This window comes from Cetorhinus maximus, chromosome 34, assembly GCF_964194155.1.
Source record: "Cetorhinus maximus chromosome 34, sCetMax3.hap1.1, whole genome shotgun sequence".
Lineage (NCBI taxonomy): Eukaryota > Metazoa > Chordata > Chondrichthyes > Lamniformes > Cetorhinidae > Cetorhinus > Cetorhinus maximus.
The window spans coordinates 5,340,989-5,361,422 of NC_135912.1; the positions used below are offsets into that span (position 1 = coordinate 5,340,989).

A 20,434-nucleotide genomic window follows, 5' to 3' on the forward strand; every position below is an offset into this window, starting at 1 on the left:
CTCGAGCCTTTGGGAAGCTGTCAGTCTGCTTTTGCAAAAAAAAAAATGAAGAGACCTTGGAATAAGAACGCTCTCTTTTGTCAAACATGCCTTCAGAGTCAGGCAGCGGAGTGGCGAATGGATTTACTGTGGAGAAGAGCAAGCACTTGATTATTACATGGGAGTCTGTTCTAGTGCAGCCATCTCTCTCGTGTTATAACAAGGACCAAACTCACCAAATGGTTTCCTCTTAAAAAAATGTTTGATTAACTCGCGTGCCAACAGAACCATCTTTAATTAAAAACCTGATGGGTTTCATGGAGAAATATGTTCACTGGGGCTGGAAGTGCATCTGTTAAACATTCCCTACATTAAGATATCTCTAGGCCTCAAACGGATTGCACAGGTCCCACCTCAGGTCCCATCTGTGCCTCTTGAATTACTCTCCATAATTCCCCATTCACAGCCCTCACTAACTCCCACCTTGGCCCTTTTACATCAGAGATTTTCACTGAGGGCACTCCCCACCTTCAGAGGCAGTGCAAGGTGCAGATCCGGTCTCCAGAGAGTCTACAAGCCTCCTCGAGATGTACCTGCAGAGGGGAGAAAGACTTGCATTTATATAACCCCTTTCGCAACCCCAGATCGTTCCCAAGTGCTTTTACAGATAATACACTTTTGCACAGTGCTGTAATGTAGGATAGACAGCAGCTAGCTTGCAAACAGCTAGCTCCCACCAACAGAAATGAGATAAATGGCTGAATAATCTGTTAGCAATATCGGTTAAGGGTTAAATATTGGCCCAGGACATGGGGGCAGAGAACTCCGCCAATGAAATATAGAATCTTGTATGTCCACCTAAGAGAGCAGACAAAGCCTCGGTTTAACATCTCATTCAAAAGGCAACACCACTGACAGTGCACCGTGGGGAGCGTCAGTCTGGATTTTGTACTCAAGTCTTGGGAGTACTTCAACCCACACTTGAACCCTCTGACCCAGAGACACGAGTACTACTCACAGCAACACTCGTGCCCGAGGATCGCGTAAGCAAAAGATAATTTGCAGAGTTGTTGGTGAGAAGACAGGATGCAGATGGAATGGCGAGAGATTGCACTTAAAGAGATGCCTTAACCTGGAGTGCCCTGAAAAAGCATTTGAGCACACGGTTTGACCTGGTGAGGAGTGTCCTGCTATAATGACAGGCTTCAGGTTGGTAAACTGAATCTATAGGACAGAATGTTTAATTCAATTCTACCTTTTGAGCAATCATCGATCTTTCTGTAGTCATAGGCTTTGGAACTCAAGGTGAATTCCTTCAAAATACATATTGTATAAAGAAATCAAAATTGATTTGCCTAAAATGAGAAGCTTTTGAACAAAAAAACCCACTGGTTATAATAATCTGATGGGTTTCCTTCCGGTTGGGAAAAATGTCATTAATTGAACTGCGTATTATGTGTGCTCACGTGTCCTCCGTGCGTGTCTATCCACGCACATGTGTTTCTGCACAAGTCTGTTTCCTCACACGTGTGTTCGTGTGTCCACGCATGTGTCTGTTTCCAAGCATGTCTGCTTCATGCTCCCTGTGTGTTTCGCATTTGTCTGTCTCCACCAGTGCGTGTTTCCGTGTATGTGTCTCCGCATGCATGTGCGTACGTGTGGTGTTTGCCTGTCTGCATGTGTGAGCGTGTCTGTGCACGTGTGTCTGCATGTGTGTGTAATCAGATCAGTGCTTTTGAATTAAAAAAAAGCAATTGGCTAAATAGCTTTAATGTCATCTGCTGCTCCCAATGCCTTGTGATGATGGCCTCTTATCCTGGTGCTGCATTTGCTGTTGCTCCCTCTCTCCCTCCCTCCATCTGTCTCTCCCTGCCTCTGTCCGCCTCACTGTCCCTCCCTGTCACTCGCTCCCACCCTCCCTTGCACCCTCCCTCCCTCCCTCACTCCCTCCCGTCCTCCCTCGCCCGTTCCCTCCCTCCCGCCATCGCTCGTTTGTTCCCTCGCTTCCTTGCTCCTTCCCTCGTTTCTTCCCTCCCTTGCTCACTCTTTCCCTCCCTCCATCCCTCCTTCCGTCCCTCACTCCCTCTGTTTCTCCTCCATCTCCAGTCTCTCTGGTGCTCAGCTTGATGAGGTCACAGAGACACAGCTGTAAACGGAACGATGCAATAATGCTCCCGCTTGTCACACGTGATGTCATAAGTGTATGACAGAGCGAGCTTTGGGATGAGATTTTCTTGATAAAAGCCTTGGGTGACCCAGACTATTCATGGTTAGTAGCCTCTGCGTGGGCTCTCTTTATCATCCATTTAATGGCTCTCTCTCGAATGCTGATGATTCTTGGAACAAGTGTGTTTCGCACAGTCACTGAGCGCCTCAGCCGATCGGCTCTTCCTCACGCTCACCAGAGACAGCCGGCAAGAGCACACCATGATGGGGTGGAGGGGAGTGGGGGGGGTCGGGAGCTGGAGCGGCGGTGTCCAGGCCTGTCCTCTCAACTGCTAATCCGGTTCCCCAGTCTTTGCAGCAGAGCACAGTGGACAGAGATCCAGTTCGGGAACTGGGGGCGGTGAGGACGAGAGGAGGAGGGAGGACAGAGTCTGACCCTCATCTGCTCACCAATGAGACCAGATGTTGTCCCTTTGTGGCTGTAGGTGCAGCTGCTTGGAATGAACTGCTTCAGTCAGCGTAGTTCCTATCTGGGACCAAAAGGTAGAGGAAACCTGGCATTCTCTCCTCCGCATAGGCTGTAGTTGCTGAAGAGATAACCAGAGCTTCCAAGATGCAAGCCACGATCGATAGATTTTTTCTTTAGGTAACCGAGGCAGTCAGATAGAGTTAAGCTACAGGTCAGCCGTGATCTAATTGAAAAGCCTCCTGCTCCCATGGGTTCAGTAGGCTCGCTTTCACATGAAGCAAATATCATCGATATACTTAAGGGGAAACTGGATACACACATGAGGGAGAAAGGAATAGAAGGATATGCTGATAGAGTGAGGTGAAGAGGGGTCGGGAGGAGGGTTGTCTGAAGCATGGACTAGTTAGGTCGAATTTGCTGTAAAATTTAAGGTAATCTTTGATAGGTGAACAACACAGTGGGTAAACAGGCTGAGGTAAAGATCAGCTGTAATCTAATTGAGTGAATGGTGGAGCATGCTTGAGGGGCTGAATGGCCTGCTCCTCTTCCAATGTCCTTACCCTGTCTGGTTTCAAACCATGCCATGCATACCTTTAACAACCGAGTCGGGCCCTAGTCTGCTGTTGGGCATCTGCAGGAGCTGTAGCAGAATAACTTGGTGGAGACAAATGGATGATCCTTTCAGAAGAAAACCTTGCCATCAGTATCCTGCTTAGAAGCTTCGCCAGCCACTCAACACCTCATAACCTGTTCTTGTAACGTTTGTAAGATTTTGAGGTGAAAATAGAGCACAGGTATTTCACTCCTCTTCAGCGATGTCTGCATATTGCTACTCCGAGAAAGGCGCTATATAGATGCAGCTTGGTGGATTTCTGAGAAGTTTACTTGTGTGATTTTCACCCTGATGCTGCAGTAACGTTTACTATACCCACACCATCCACCACCTTCAACATTCACCCCCTCCACCACCGACGCACAGTAGCAGCAGCGTGTACCATCTGCAAGATGCACTGCAGCAACTCGCCAAGGCTCCTTAGACAGCACCTTCCAAACCCACGACCACTACCATCTAGAAGGACAAGGGCAGCAGGTAGATGGGAACACCACCACCTGGAAGTTCCCCTCCAAGCCACTCACCATCCTTGACTTGGAAATATATCGGCCGTTCCTTCACTGTCGCTGCTCAAAATCCTGGAACTCCCTCCCTGACAGCGCTGTGGGTGTACCTACACCACGTGGACTGCAGCGGTTCGAGAAGGCAGCGCACCACCACCTTCACAAGGGGCAATTAGGGATGGGCAATGAATGCTGGGCCCAGCCAGCGACGTCCACATCCCGTGAACGAATGAAATAAGACACAGCTGTGTGCGAGGCAAGGAAGAGTTTTGATACTAAAACCATCTGCTTTTCTTTTCCCTTCAGGACCAAAGACATAAAGTCACACTGAAGCGACACCGGTAGCCTTGTTCAGGACGGACTTTTCTGGCTTTAGACCATTTTGCAGGTGAGTTTAGCTGGTGCTGCAGACTATATGGGCAAACTGAAGCCCGTGTGGTAATGGTAGGTGACACAGTGAAAGAAGGGGAAGGCTTAGATTTAGGCAGCGCCTTTCACAACCTCAGGACATCCCAAAGCCAACAAAGTAATTTTGAAGGGCAGTCACTGTTGCAGTGTAGGGAGTGGCAGCCAATTTGCTCATAGCAAGCTCTCACAAACAGCAATGTCCAGATAATCTGTTTTGTTCATGATGTTAATTGAGGGATAAGTATTGGCCACGGAGAACTCCCCTGCTGTTCCTAGAATAGCATCATAGGATCTTTAGCACCCCCTTAGAGGGCAGGCGCGTCCCTTGGTTTAACGTCTCATCTGGAAATCAGCAGCTTCGACAATGCAGCATTCCCTCAGTACTGCACCTGGAGTATCAGCCTAGATTATGTGCTCAAGGCTTCAGAGTGGGGCTTGAACTCACGACCTTCTGACTCAGAGGATGTGTTACCCACTGAGATGAGGCTGGCGTTGAAAGCTCGGAAGCTGACCAGGAGGTTGAAACAAGCTGTCCAGTGACTGATTAAATGGGTCAACGATTTAACCGTCACTGGGATAGGGCTGCTCATTAAAGGGTTAGCGTGTAAACAATTGTGTTCCTCGTCCATGACCCCTCACAAAGTGTCCTTTTGGTAGATACAGAATTCTTCTGAAGAGCATAAACCTCAATACCCACCATGTGGAACAGTTAATGCTCAGAACCCTGCTAATAATAATAACTATGCTGACAAGGGAAGTCAGGGACAGCATAAAAGCTAAAGAGAAAGCATACAATGCGGCGAAGAGCAGTGGGAAACCAGGGAATTGGGAAGCCTACAAAGACCAACAGAGGACAACTAAAAAAGAAATAAGGAGGGAGAAGATTAAATATGAGGGTAAACTAGCCAGTAATATAAAAGAAGATTGCAAGAGTTTTTTTAGATATATAAAGGGTAAGAGAGGCAAAAGTGGACATTGGGCCGCTGGAAAATGACGCTGGAGAAGTAGTAGTGGGGAACAAAGAAATGGTGGGGGAACTGAATAGGTACTTTGCGTCAGTCTTCATGGTGGAAGACACGAGTAACATCCCCAAAGTTCAAGAGAGTTGGGGGGCAGAGTTGAGTATTGTGGCCATTACCAAGGAGAAGGTGCTAGGAAAACTGAAAGGTCTGAAGGGCTCCTATGTCTTATGGTCTTATGGCCTAATGCCCACTCTGTAACTGCAGGCCTGTAGGTACCCAATAACTAGCCAGTGAATACTGGCACACAGCCCTGGTAACACGGTCCTAACCAGGGATGGGCAATAAATGCATGCCTAGCCAGCGGTGCTCATTCCTTGTGAAAGGATACATTTTTTTTAAAATCAGGAACTTAATCACAACAGGAAAGTTACATCGGGTACCAATAGGCAAATGGCTTTAAAAAAGTTATTAAGAGCTAAAGAGCTAAACAGTTCCCTGGGGTACATTTCTAGAGGGGTAGAATTGAAAAGTAGAGTCGTCAAACTTGTATCGACCCTTGGGTTAGACCATGTTTGGGATACTGTGTACAGCTCTGCTCTCCATGTTAAAGAAAGGATATCGAGGCACTGGAGAAGGTGTGGAAAAAAAAGATTCACAAGGATGACACCAAAAACTAGAGGTTATGCTTATCAGGAAAGGCAGAACGGGCTAGGTTCTTTTCACCTAATAGCCTTAACATGATGGAGTTTTTGAGTAGACGTAGAGAAGTTGTTCCCACTTGTGAGGGGAGCCTAAAACTGGGAGTCATAAATATAAGAGTCACTAATAAATCCGGTAAGGAATTCAGGAGAAACTTCTTTAGCCAGAGAGTGGTGGGAATGTGGAACTCGCTCCTACAGGGAGTGGTTGAGGCGAATAGTGTAGCTGTGTTTAATGGGAATATGGATAAACACAGAAGTGAGAAAGGAATAGAAGGATATGTTGATAGGGTGAGATGAAGAAGGGGTGGGAGGAGGCTCATGTGGAGAACAAACACTGGCATTGATGAGTTGGGCTGAATGGCCCGGTTCTGTGCAATGTGTGAAAGCCAAGCCCTTCCCTCTTTGCGGCACCAAGGCTCCGGGACATTGTGCGGTGGTGTTGCTGCCACCGCTCGCCGATGGTGCAGTCTTGGTGAGCCGATGCTGATGGCCCCCATCTTTGATTGTCGTTTCAGTGGAATATCGGAATCTGTCAAATCTGGGTTTGGAACCATGAGCTCGGTTGCTGTGCTTACACCGGAGAGCTTTGCTGAGCATCGCAGCGGCTTAGGAGACCAGGAGACCAGAGGTGGGTGTTGCCAGGCAGGTGGCTGCAGTATTTAGCAAGACCATGGCAAAGGTTGATGGCTGGGCTAAAATGACCATCATCCTTGATACTGTGAATGGACAGGTACAGCAAACCCCTGAGCATGGAGACCTTTGCTTGCAGCCCCTTTGACCTATTAACAAAGGCACTAAGCTATTGATTATTGCAACTTTCGTAGCCTTAGGACATCCCAAAGCGCTTTACAACCAACAAAGTACTTCTGAAGTGTAGTCACTGTAATGTAGGAAATGTGGCAGCCAATTTGCATACAGCAAGCTCCCACAAACACCACCGTGATAATGACCAGATCATCGGCTTTTTTGGTTGAGGGATAAATATTCATTCCTGGACATTGGGAAGAGTTCTCCTGCTCTTCTTTGAATGCCCAGGGATCTTTTATGTCCACCCAAGAGGGCAGGCGGGGTCCCGGTTTGGCTTCACATCTGGAAGACCGCACCTACTACAGTGCAGCGCTCCCTCAGTACTGCACTTGGAGAGTCAGGCTGGATTTTGCGCTCAAGTCCCTGGAGGGAGATTTGCATCCCTAACCTGCTGACTCTGATGCCTGCTGAGCAACTGCTGACCCAGTGAACAGCAGGAGGCCCTGGCTCCACATCCAGGATATGGAGAGTTAGCCGCTCTCAACTGATGCTGTGGTCACCCTGTGGGATTCTGGGGGAGATAAGGGGTTACTGGGGTCGTCTTGTTCCTCATTGTTTTCCTGTGGTCAACATTGGGGGAACATGCATGCGAGTATATGTATCAGATAAGGGCAGATTCGGGTCTGAATGTGATGCCTCTGCAGTCGAATAGCATTGTCTAGGCTCACACACTTGGAGTGGAACGTTAGCCAGTTAACAGAGGGCTTCTGGCAATTTTCCAGTTGTACCCTTTAACACCTTCAGAAGAGGAGGGGAGAATGTCGGGACACAGTTAAGAGACCCTGAAAGGCCCACGAGTGCCCACCTTGCCTCCGGAAGGGAGGGAGAGACCGTGCCAGTGAAGATGAGAGAACGAGGCCAGCCCACACTGCTCTTGTGCACTCCCTGGTCAGAGGAACCTTGGCACAACCAGGGGTGCCCAAGGCAGGGAAGGATGTGGGATTCCACAAGCAGCCACTGCCCAGCGGTTCAGTTCTTGACCTGTGTGGTGACCTTAAGTGAGGAGGGACCAAAACATTGAAACGTCAAATGCCTATTGTGAGGTAGGAGCTTTTATTTGCTATGCTCACATTGTGGAGGGAGGGGACAGAGGTAATATTCCCCCCTCCCCCTTGTACTTACCATACCCTTTAAATGTAGCGCTTATTTGTAATATTCATGTATTTTGTCTTGTTGTTGCCTATGTGTTTGCAGGTGGAGTACCTGAGGATGAAGCTTATATCCCCACTTACCTGGAGGCTTTCCCTCCCCTCCCTGAGAAGGGAGCGCCGGGGGACAAGTCTGGTGAACCAATTGGAGCATGGAGCAAAATCCGACCAATCAAATCCTCAGTAATCACCCAGGTATGCGTACACTCTGTGGTAAATACACAACAAAATTGATCCGGGAATCTATTTAAGAAAGATTTGTGATTCTGCCCACCTTTAACACTCTTGGGATGCCCCAAAGTGCTTCCCAGCCAAAGAACTTCTTTCTAAACTGGTGCACTGTGGGAAATACGGCAGCCAGTTTGCTCACAGCAAGATCCCACAAAGAGCTTAGAGGTAATGACTGGATTGTCATGTTTTTGTTTCGATGTTGGTTGAGGGGTAAATATTGGGCAGGACGTTGAGGAGAACTTCCCTCCTTTCCTTTGCCATAGTGGCTGTGGGATCTTTTATGCCCACCTGAGATGACAGATGGGGCCTCAGATTAAGGTCTGCACTTAGGATTGTCACTCTGGATTTCTGTGCTCAAGTCTCTGCAGTAGGGCTTGAAGCCACAACCTCCTGACTCAAGAGGTGAGTGTGCGACCCACTGAGCCACAGCTGACACCTTTAAGGGCATGTTAATACGCACAGCACCAAAACAGTCCCAACCAAAGCCACAAGCAATATTCTCTTTAACTACAAACATGGTGCATCAATCTCCTCGACTTCCTGCAGACACAGCTGACCACACCAGCCTCTTTCAGGTCCACTTGTCAATGTCCAGCTCAGTGGGACCGCCCTCACTTAATCCTTCATCTCATTCGTCACCCCTGTGCTCTTTGGTACCCAAATGCCACCAATTTAAAATTTTCATCTTCGTGCTCAACTCTCTCAGGGCTTGGTCCCTCCCTGTATCGGTAACCTCCTCCAGTTTTACAACTCCTCATCACCGAACTATTTGACTGTGGCTTCCTGTGCATTCCTTCCCTCCGCTTTCGCCCCACCGTTGACGGTGGCCCTGTGCTCTGGAATTTTCCCCCTAATCCCTCTACCTCTTCATTGGCCCCTCCTCCAAAACTAATGCCTTTCAATAAACTTGTAATTATCCCTCCTTTGACATGTTTTTTGATACCAACAATTTGAGACGTTTTGCTATATAAAAGCAAGTTGTTGCCATATCCGAGATTTAATTTATCAATTTGTTCTGGTGTCGCCAAGATCTTTAGATTATGAAGGACAGATGCTGAAAGGATGTTTCCTCTCATGAGGGAGTCTAGAACTAGTGGACAAAGTTTAAAAATAAGGGGTCTCATGTTTAAGACAGAGATGAGGAGGAATTTTCTTCTCTCAGAGGGTAGTTAGTGTTTGGAATTCTCTTCCCCAGCAAACAGCGGAAGTTGAGTCAAGACTGAGTGAGACACATTTTTGATTGACAAGGGAGTCAAGTTATGCGGGGAGAGGGCAGGTAGGAAAGTGGAGTTAAGGCCACAATCAGATCAGCCATGATCTTATTGAATGGTGGAGCAGGTTCAAGGGACCGAATGGCCTACTCCCACTCCTAATTCGTATTGGGAAAGGCAAGTGGAGAAAAAGTATGGGGAAGAAGCAGGGAATGAGCCTAAGGGGAAAACTTTTTTCAGAGGGTTAGCGCTGGCACAATAGGCCAAATGGCCACTACCTGTGCTGTAAAAGTCAGCGTGCGCGTAGACATTGGTTTAGGACAGGATAAGATTTATAAATCTGGGCTGCAGCATGTTCAGTACTGTGCTCACATTGGGAAACAGAGCCTCACATAATGAGACCAGTGCTTCAGATCGCACCATATTGGCATTGATTTAAATATGGAAGGATGAATATAAGCAGGTTTTTAGTTCAAGTTTCAAGTAATGACTGTTAGCTTGTTTTTAAACTGTAGAAGTCGAGTCAGGTTAAAAAAGGGATAAAAAAAAGTAACCTGTACTTTCTATATTTTTCAGTTTCTAATTCTCGAGTTATGATTACAGAAACAATTTGTTTGTAGAACCTGCAGTGGTTAAAGGGAATAATTAGCATTTTGGGTTCTGGGCATTGAAGTCTTCAGGAAACAACTCAAATCTTGTTATATGTGTTTTCCATTTTACCATCAGAGATTCGCTTTAGAAGTCTTCCTTTGAATTAAAAATAAAGATTTTAATATGTTTTAATAGATCAGATGGAGAGAATAAAGAGTTTTAATATGTTTTAAGAGATCAGATGGAGAGAATAAAGAGTTTTAATATGTTTTAATAGATCAGATGGAGAGAATAAAGAGTTTTAACATGTTTTAATAGATCAGAAGGAGAGAATAAAGAGTTTTAATATGTATTAATAGATTAGATGGAGAGAAACTGTTTTCACTGGGAGGTAACCAGATGTTATGATCCCCATAGAATGATAGATTTGAAAAAAAAATTAATTCCAACTTATAGGAATTGCACGATAAGATTTCAAGTTTTAAGACCTTTACTGTAACAAACAAACTAAAAGTAACTATAACTAAACACCATTTCAGGAGGCAGCTTAAACTCTAAATTACAGAAAAATTCCCTTGTGAATTCTTCAGCACAACTGAAAATGTCCCTTCATGGTTATGCTTTATTCTGTCTATCAAGTGGACACTCCATTCTCCCAGAACCACTCCAAAGTGATTCTTAGCTCCCGAGGGCTTGCTTCTCCTCTTTTCCTTATTGAGCTGGATAACTTTGAATCCCCAACCTCTCTGTCGCTCTCTCCCACTCTGATTTTGGTGCACTAAGACTGTCTAGGAGGTTCAGTGATATTTAAAAAACAATATCCTGTAAGCCTACACTGGCTTCCTATGGACTTTCCCTGTCTCAAAGCCCATCTCCATGGCAACATGAATCAAAAAGGTCTTGTGTCCAGGTAGATTTGCTAATTAGCTATCCTTTAAACTCCCCACTTCATTCTACCTTGAAACTAAATCGACAGTTTAAAATATAAGAGTTCACAAAAATTGACATTCCTACACCTTCCTGGGACATTGGAGACCAAGGCCTGCATTTTCGCAGAGTCAAGAAGACTTCGCCGACCTGCAGAAGTAGCGTGTGGGACACAAATGCGGATGTCCCGCCCCCATTTCCCAACTGATCCAATTTTTGCCGATAGGGGAAAGAGGGTGGGGTGTAATTCACACATCAGGGAAACCTGAACTCAGGAAGGGCCATTTGAACTCAGAGCTGATTTAAACAGACCACATTCTGTCTGTTGCAAGGGCCTTAACCCGCAGTGTCGGAGTCACAAATTATAGAATAGATGTAAATGCTCTTGAAAGGTGGTTAGGGTCCGTTTAAATGTCATGATCTGAAGTTATTTAAATCTCCAGCCCTTTAAAAAAAAAGCTACAGGTGTTAGTGAGAGTTTTTTAAAAAAAAAGCTGCTGCATTGCTTTGAGTAACAGGCCAGGCGATGTAGCACCTGTTCTAGCAGTTTCAATAGTTGTTTGTTGATATTTCCCCAAGGGTGCTTTATGAATGCTTGGCTGACTTCCAAAAGCTAAAATTATGTCGGCAGGGGTTCTGAATTCACAGTTTGATTAAAAGGTTTGAGAGCTTATTAAAGGATTAGCTATCGTTTATGTGGGGTATGAATAGAAGTTTGTTTTTATAAGGGATTTACCAGTGTGATTAACTGCCTATGCTCTGCTTCCGTGGTTGGTGGGTCCAACTCATCCCCACCCTCAACCCCTTACAGACCTCCATTTTGCCTTAAATTAAAGGCACAGTCCCAAAACAAAGAAATCTGATAACGCCTCGCATTTTTAGCGTAGAGGCCATAGATTTAAGACCCGGGGAAATGAGAACAGCTTTTTTTAATGGCTGCATCTGCTGCCAATGACGTGCATGCACGGTTGCACTGGTTTACTCTGTGACATTGCGAGTGACGAATAGGCAGCAGCTAGGAGCAGAGATGCTTATGAAACAGTTATTAAAGACAGCGATTAAAAAAGCCACACCTTCTCCGCGTCGGCGGGGCGGAAGGGAGGAATGGAATCAAGATCGGGATGGGGGAGGAGGGGGAGACTTCTGGTCCACCCGGTGACGGCTGCAATTCCAGATTACAGCTCTCTCTCTCTCCCGCGCTTGCAGCTCCAGGGCTTCTTCCCGGTGACAGGCCCGGGTTGGGTGGAAGAGGCTCCAGAGTGGGCCCCGCCCCCACTGCCCGCCTGCCGCTGGGCTCAGAAACTGGGTGAGTGGCCTCAAGATTCGAGCAAGATCCAGCCGGCACTGTGTCTCTTGCAAATTACGCCATTGGTCTTCTGTGCATGTGTGGGAAAGTGTGCATGCACAGGTGGGTATCAGTGGCCATCTTGCGCCTGGCAGGAGACTCTGCTTTTCAATGCAGCGGATTCTTATGATCTGGAATGTGCCTCCTGAAATGGTTGGGGAAGCAGATTCAACAGCAATTTTCAACAGTGGATTTGGGTGTATGGGGAAAGAGTAGGGGGAGTGGGACTAATTGGATAGTTCTTTCGAGGAGCTGGCGCAGATATGAAAGGCCACATGGCTATAAGGAATTTGGGTGTGTTAAATAAGTCGACAGCAAGACGTTAAGTTGTAGCAAAATGGCAAGATTTATTAAGTTAATTTAGTAAACTAGGCCATAATTAACAGTTTAATAGATTATACTTCCCTATTTTGGTTATGGACAACAGAGTGCACAAAAACCGGGACTAGATTTGTCTTGTAGACTTCTTTTTCTGATTGCTTTAACTCTTGTCGTCTGTTCAGATTTCCCAAACCTATTCAGACTTCTTGCACTTCTTGGATAACGAGTAGAGGTAGTCCCTCCTTTTTTCTCCGCTACAGTGACCATCTAATAAATCTGGAATATAAAGCTGGACCCAGTAATGGTGACCATGACATCGATTGTCGTAAAAACCCATCTGGTTCACTCGCGTCCTTTAGGAAAGAAAACCTGCAGTCCTTCCCCCCCAGTCCGGCCATAATGTGACTCCCGATCCACAGCAATGTGATTGATTCTTAACAGCCCTCTGAAATGGACAAGCAAGCCACTCGGTTCAAGGGCAATTAGGGATGGGCAACAAAACGCCGGTCTTGCCAGCGACGCCCACATCCCATGAAATAATAAAGAAGAAAAGAATTCTAAGGCATCATTTTCTCACATGGCCTCCTTCTGTGCTGTATGTTTCAATGTTTCAATTGGCAACGTATATTATTTCATTCAGGCTTTCATACAACAACCACTTTGGGGCTTTCACTTGAAGCAAATAGTTTTCTGAGGCAAGTACTGGAAACATTTGTAGAATCATAGAATGGTTACTGCACAGAAGGGGACCGTTTGGCCCATTGTGTCTGTGCCAGCTCTCTGTGAGAACACCACTCCACTGCCTTTATTCCCCACCCCCACCCCTGCACTTACTGTGTAAGAGGTGCTGAAATGTTGCCATTGCTACTTTTAAAAATGAATAAATGTTCTTAAAGCTATTGTGTAATTATTTAATGAGGCACAGGAATAATTACCAGAATAGTATGTAATTAAAATGCGCTTTGACTTGTTCAGCCCTTGCCAGTCAATGGCCCTGATAATTACATAGAATTACCTCGAAGTTACAACAGGTCATTTAGTCCATTATGTCCATGTTGCCATTCATCCTGCACTTGCAGAGTAGTTATAATCCCATGTGCCCACCCTTGTCTTCAACCTCTTCATTCAAAGGATTGTCAACCTTTGGAATTCTCTACCCCAGAAAGACGTTCAGTCATTGAGTATATTCAAGGCAGGGTTGATGGATTTTTGGATATGAAGGGAATTAAGGGATAATGCAGGAAGGCGGAGTTGTGATGCAAGATCGGCCATGGTCTTATTGAATGGTGGAGCAGGCTTGAGGGGCCGAATGGCCTACTTCACCTATTTCTGATGTTCTTATTCCTTATCCCCATGATACACTCAGAAATCTAACTTTTTTTTTTACAAATTTAGAAACTTGTCACCTTTTGTAAGTGACCCAGGGTCAACCCAAAACAGGTCCCATGGAGATTTGAACTTGGATTCAGAGTGCATACTACATTGTGGACACGATAGAGTGTTATGCAACATAACGCACTAAGATAAAATAATGTAACCTCCCAGCACCGCAGTAATGTAGTGAAAGTGGTAGGCCTAGCTCATGCTTCCTGACTGTCGCACCTCTCCAGCACACCCCTAGGGTCCCACTCACATTTGCAAGTCACAAAGTTAAATAAAAGAATGAGAAACAAGAGATCCCTTTGTAACATGTAGACAAATGCAGCAGGAACTAAAGCTACTGGTGTCAGAATATCTACAACCCGCAGTTGATGGTTCTCCCCAAATGCCATTCACCTCGCTGTTGGTGGATGTACCTTTTCTCGTCCAGGCCCTAAACTCTAGAATCCCCCTCCTAAATTTCTCTGCCTCTCCACCACTCTCTCCTCCTTTAAGACCCTCCTTAAAACTCATATTAACTAATCTTTTAGTCACCCCTCTTAATATCTCCTCCTTCGGCTTAATGCTGATTTTTAGCTGATCATACTTCTATGAAGCGCATTGGACATTTTTTTCTGTATTAAAGGAGCTCTATAAATGCAAGTCCTTGTTATTTATAGCGGTGGAGAAATAGACAAAGAAAAGGATTTGTACCTGCAGCCAGATTTGCAATTGAACAGTAATTGGACTCAAAGTGCTTACTTAATAGCAGTTGGGTTCTCTTGGCCTTAAATCAACACAGCACCTTGCTACCAGTGCTTTACATTCAATATTACATGATATAACCCTCCATTTCATATATGCCAATCAGTTTACCTCGAACAACATTACCACTAAAAGTTTTGCGTCCAGTGCACATGTGTCGTACAATGGTCACATGTCAGATATCAGACTATGTTATAGGGCAGAACTAATTTTTTTTTAAAAATGGGATGAAATAGTAACCGGTGATATGACATTTAGAAACTGGTATAACTGCCCTTTGACGGAGCTCAGCGGTTTACAAGTGGCGACAGCTATAACTGATTTTGAACAGCGGCTTTTAAAGGGCGGGCTGGCAGCTAAACCTCAGACCTGCGCTCTAGAACCCGGATCGAGGCCACGCCAGATCCTCCAGCGATGACCTGCAGGACGGCGTTGATAGCGATTGATGAACGGATGCGGGTATCCCACTTAAGGGAAACTGTTGGTTGGAAACTGTGAGCAGCTGTCTGGGAGGGAAAAGCATTCGCTCCAGTCTGAGACCCAAGACTGTCGCATCCTGTGTGATCTGTGGCTAGGTTTATTAGTGTCCCAGAATTAGCAGAGTTCACATAAACCTTCCAGTGACAAACAGGAAAACCTGTTCATTGTTGATTTCAGTGCTGATAATGACTCATTTCCCTTGGTCGTTCATGTGTGCTTTGGACATTTGCTACTAACGGCTATCACGGACGAGAAACCAGGACTCATTTCCCTTATAGGAGTCAGTCATAGAATTTCTCACATGTTCTCTGAGCACCATCATTCTTAATTTTCTAGAATCCAGTCTTCCTTCCCCCCCCCTCCCCGCCATCCCATCTATTTTTATCAAGAACTTCTGATTGTTGTGCCGGAGTTTCCTCCTTAGTTCCCAGAGCAATGTCCTACACAGTCTTCTCCACCCTGCATCCTCACGTATTGAAATAATTATAAAAGACTTGCATTTATACAGCACCTTTTGTAAAAACTCCAATGGCTAGTTGGTAAGAAAGAAACCAAGTCTTTACTTGTTCCAGACAGTGCTTTATTCCAATTCACATAAAACTCCCTTCCAGATCATCACCTGTTTTCCTTTTATACTCTTTTGAACAAATCAAATTAACAAATCAGCAAATTCAAAAGTGCGACGGGTAAACTAAGTGTCCTTTAAAGGGACACTGTAACTAAAAACAAAATTTCAAAGGAAACTTATCAAGCTCAAATTAAAATGTGGTCTGAGGGTCATTGATGCACCCCAGCCCCCGCGGTGCCCACCAGTCACGCAAGGCCTCAGTTGCGCCGACACGTTTCTGCTTTATGTGCACCCAATGATGTACTTAACCAATTAACCTCTGATTACTAACTTAATCATTTGTTAATTGTTAATCAAATTAACTATTTCCTATCTTGACACCTTTTACAACCTCAGGACATCCCAAAATGCTATCAGGCTAAAGTGTCTGGGTGAAGAGAGCTGGGAAATTTCAATCAGACTGGATTCTACATGGGGTGTGTCAGGGTAATGATTATGGTACTGAACTAACAACCCAGAGAGCTGACTCCAAATCCTGCCATGGCTTGGGATGATTCTGAAATCAGTAAATCTGGTCGCTTGTGGGCTGGAACTAGGATAAAATGAGCATGAAAGTTGCAGGATAGTTGTTCGCTAATGTCCTTCAGGGTAGTGTCTGACTCGGGACATATTGGTATTCTCCCGACAGTGCCGCTCTTGTCATTCTCGGCGTTAGACGTAGATACGGCAACCCCATTGTGGTGGTGGTGGTGGTGGTGGTGATGATGGAGGGGCTGAATATTGAGTCAGGGGCTGGGAAACTTCAAGTGCTGTGGTCCCTGCACTCATCCAGCTTACAGGTGAGTATTCCTTCACGCTCCCGACCAGTCTTGTGGATGGTGGAGAGACCTTGAGGGAGTCAGGAGGTGAGCAATTCTTTGGAGCCTCCGACCTACTCTTGTAAGCATGGTGTTGTACTGATTAAACCAATTCAACTTGAGTCGATGGTGATTCCTCTCCTTAAACTGCTGATAGTGTTCCTGTCAAAAAATCATAACATACTCAGTGATGGCTATGGAGTCTGTGGTCATAGCTGATAAATACGCTTCTGTGAACATGCCTGTACCAGACTGTCACTTGATCAGCCTTTGGGCACACTCGTCACAGCTGTTAGTAAGAATTAACAGCCTTATTATAATCCTGATACAAGAACTGACCATTGCTTACTCTGATTTTCTCCTTATTGAACTTTGTAACTATTGCTGCCAGGTGGGTGACTTGGGGAGCCCATGGCCTCTGCTGGGCTGCTGGACTGGTAACATATCCATTAGGCTACCCTACCCTCTTTGAATTAACGGCAGCTAAAGCTAAACAACAAAACTTTGGATTGCAGTGAAGTCGAGTTGGTTGGGACATAGGCTGTACTCCAGAGAAATACATAAGGAGCTGGGAGATGCAAAACTTGAGGGACCACAGAAGATTTCCACCGGCAGTTGTCATCATAAACGCAGGCGTAGGAATTTGGACCTGAAACACAACGGCCACATTTAAGGTTGTGTAGGCAAGTAGGGTTTTTAAACGTATCATAGATAGTCAACACAGTCGCTGAATTAAAGTCCGACAGCATTTCAGCGTACTTAACTACAAAGGACGTGTGAACTTGCTCAGTAACAGTAGATTGCTCATGCCAGGATGGGGAGTTGCTTTTGGCCACGGGTTTGTTGTGAGATTTCATTCTCGGGATGTGGGCATTGCTGGGAAGGCCGGTAATTGCCCATCCCTAGCTCCCCCAGAAAGGTGGTGATGGGCCTTCTTTCAGAACCACTGCAGCTTGTTTTGCTAGAACTGAGGGGCTTGCTAGGCCAGTTCATTAAGAGCAGTTAAGAGTCAACCTTATTGGCGAGGGGCTGGAATCACATCTAGGCCCAGACCAGGTAAAGATGGTTAAGTTTCCTTCCCTAAGTGGCTTTAATGAACTGGTTGGTTTGTCACGATAATCTGACAGCTTCACAGTTACTTCTATAGAGAACAGCTTTTTAATTGCAGATTTTTCTGTCACAATGGGATTTGAACTGGATTATTATTCCTCACTTCAGCAACATAACCACTATGCTACTGTACCTTGTACAAGAGGATGAGTGTGACAGGCGTTATATGTCTTTCTCTTTGTCTCCTCCACCCAGGTCTTTCATGTCCCTCTGGAGGAGCGCAGGTACAAAGACAACAGTCAGTTCGGTGAAGGTGAGGAGGCGAAGGTGTGCCTGGACATCATGCAGAAGACGGGAGCCCATATTGAGCTCTCTCTGGCCAAAGATCAGGGCCTGTCCATCATGGTGACCGGTAAACTCGACTCTGTCATGAAAGCAAGGAAGGAAATCGTGGCTCGGCTTCAGACCCAGGTAGCTGTCAGGATTAGTACATCTCTGTTGCGGGGGAGGGTGGCTTTTTGGCTGCAGTCCTATTTTAATACCCTGGGCCTCCCACCCCTCCATTTTCATGATCAATAGGAGATGCCTTGTACAGTAATTGCCTCTTTAAATTCCCCTGTCTTGCTATGACTCTCCCCACTCTCCTTGGAGGGGTTACGGCACAGATCCAACAGAGATATCAGGACGAAAAGGGTCAATTTATGAATACATATTGCCTAGGACTAGCGTTGTATTCCCCAGAAGATTAGTGGGTGATCTAATTGAGGTGTTTAAGATGATTGAAAGAATTGATCAGGTAGCTAGAGAAAAGGTATTTCCTCTGGTTGGCGGTGGTTGGAGGAGGGCAGGGCAGGGGGAGTGGGGTGGAGGGAGGGGAGGGTGGGAGGAGTGGGAGGGAGGGGGGGAGGGGGAGCAGGGGCGGGCGGGTTGGGAATCTAGAACCAGGGGGCATAACCTTAAAATTAGAGCCTGGCCATTCAGGGGTGATTTCAGGAGCACTTCTTCACATTATCGGGAAATCTGGAACTCTCACCCAAAAGCTGTTGAACCTTGGGGGTCAATTGGAAATTTCAATTGACAGATTTTTATTAGGCAAGGACAATAAGGGTTACAGAGCCAAGACGGGTGGATGAATTTAAGATACAGATTGGCCATGATCTACTTGAATGGCTGAGCAGGCTTGAGGGACTGAAAGGCCCATTCATGTTCATATGTTCCTAAAAGCCTCAAGGCCCACCTCTCTTGACATGTCTTCAGCATTTCGGATACCTCTTATACTGCTCGGTATAAAGCGCCTTTAGCCAGTTTGTTAAATGAAAGCCTCCATATTAGCACAGACTACCATTCTCTGAAGGAGAATAGAATTAACCTTGATTATTGACATGTGAAATCAGAGCATTAACCTGCGAGAGACAGAGAGACTCCTTGGTAACCTGAATATTATTAAATGTGACACTTCAGCCAACATCATGCATGGTTGCCAAAGCTGAATATCAGATTAGCTCAAAGTCACGACCTAAGACAGACTGACACCCTTTTACAGTTACCTGTACAATTCCTGTATAAATTCCTGTTTGCACACATTTCGGCACATTTTGTCAAGTTAATCTTGAATCTGCATATGTAAACATTTAGAATGGAAATCCTGTATGTAAACAGTTGCCTGTAGTTGCACACTTTGCCAATAGGTGGCTCCACAGAGTGATTTTTCTGAAATCGCTTGTATATAATGGAAAATTTACTTACATCAGACTGTGGGCTCCATGGTCTCAGACAAATAAGTGAAATGATTTGCAAATCTTCTATATTCTGTATCAGCACTCACTATTGTGGCAAGCACATAACCAGCATCCCTTGTTTCACTGAGCTATTTAACTCCCTTAGGCTTCAGCTACTGTCACCATCCCAAAAGAACATCATCGGTTTGTCATTGGCAAGAACGGAGAGAAGCTGCAGGAACTAGAATTGAAGACGGCAACTAAAATCAACATCCCCCGCCCCGATGACTCCAGCAACCAGATTAAAATCACAGGGACAAAGGAAGGCATTGAGAAGTCGCGGCACGAGATCCTGCTTATCTCTGCAGAACAGGTACGGCTGTCCACCTTTCTTTTCAAAAATCCAATAATTCTTGTTTGATTTGACACTTCCTGGGTCTCCTATAGACTGAATTTGTGCTACATGTCACTCAAAAGTCATGAGATGGCTGCTTGCCGGACATGCGCAGAAAGTTCCGCCAATTAAACTTCTGTAAAAAACAGGTTAAGTGAGTGAGCAACAAGGTGGCAGAGGGAGCACAATGTGGGGGACGTGTGAGGTTATTCACTTTGGTGGCAAAAGTGAAAAAACATAGTATGTTTTAAAAGGCGTGAAATCTTGTAAATGTCAATGTTCAGAGGGACGTGGGTGTACTCGTACAATGAGCACAGTAAGTTAGCAAGCAAGTACTGAAAGCAACTAGGAAGGCAAATGGCATATTGGCTTTCATTGCAAGAGTTTGGAGTACAAGAATAAAGAAGCCTCGCTACAATTGTACAGGGTTTTAGTGAGAACGCAGCTGGAGTACTGGACTCAGTTTTGATCTCCATATTTAAGGAAAGATATATTTGCATTAGAGGAAGTGCAGCGAAGGTTCACAAGATTGGTCCCTGAGATGAGAGGGTTGTCCAGTGATGAGAGACTGAGTAAATTGGGTCCATATTCTTTGGAGTTTAGGAAAATAAGAAGTGATCTCAGTGAAACAGTCAATATTCTGAAGGGAATTAAAACCAGAAAGAGCTGGAAAGACCTCAGCAGGTCTGCCAGCATCTGTGGTAAGGGAAACAGAGTTAACATTTCAAGTCCAATATGACTCACCTTGAGAACTTCTTTGTGTTCTGAAGGGGTTTGATGGGATAGACACAGAGATTGTTTCTGCTGGCTGGGGAATCTAGAACGCAGTGGGGGCGGTGGTCACAGTCTCGATTGACACGG

At 45.5% G+C, this 20,434-nt stretch overlaps 1 protein-coding gene across 6 annotated transcripts in view; it reads left to right on the top strand.

Annotated features, from left to right (window-relative positions):
- Positions 1-20,434, top strand: part of hdlbpb (high density lipoprotein binding protein b) — a 100,891-nt gene that overhangs the window by 12,020 nt on the left and 68,437 nt on the right. For all 6 annotated transcript variants that reach the window (XM_078533804.1, XM_078533800.1, XM_078533805.1 and 3 more), the window contains exons 2-6: positions 4,037-4,118; positions 6,317-6,429; positions 7,803-7,951; positions 17,717-17,932; positions 19,346-19,552. In XM_078533804.1, coding sequence (XP_078389930.1) covers positions 6,354-6,429; positions 7,803-7,951; positions 17,717-17,932; positions 19,346-19,552 — 648 coding nt within the window. In that variant the 5' untranslated portion in view covers positions 4,037-4,118; positions 6,317-6,353. The remainder of the gene's footprint in view (positions 1-4,036; positions 4,119-6,316; positions 6,430-7,802; positions 7,952-17,716; positions 17,933-19,345; positions 19,553-20,434) is intronic.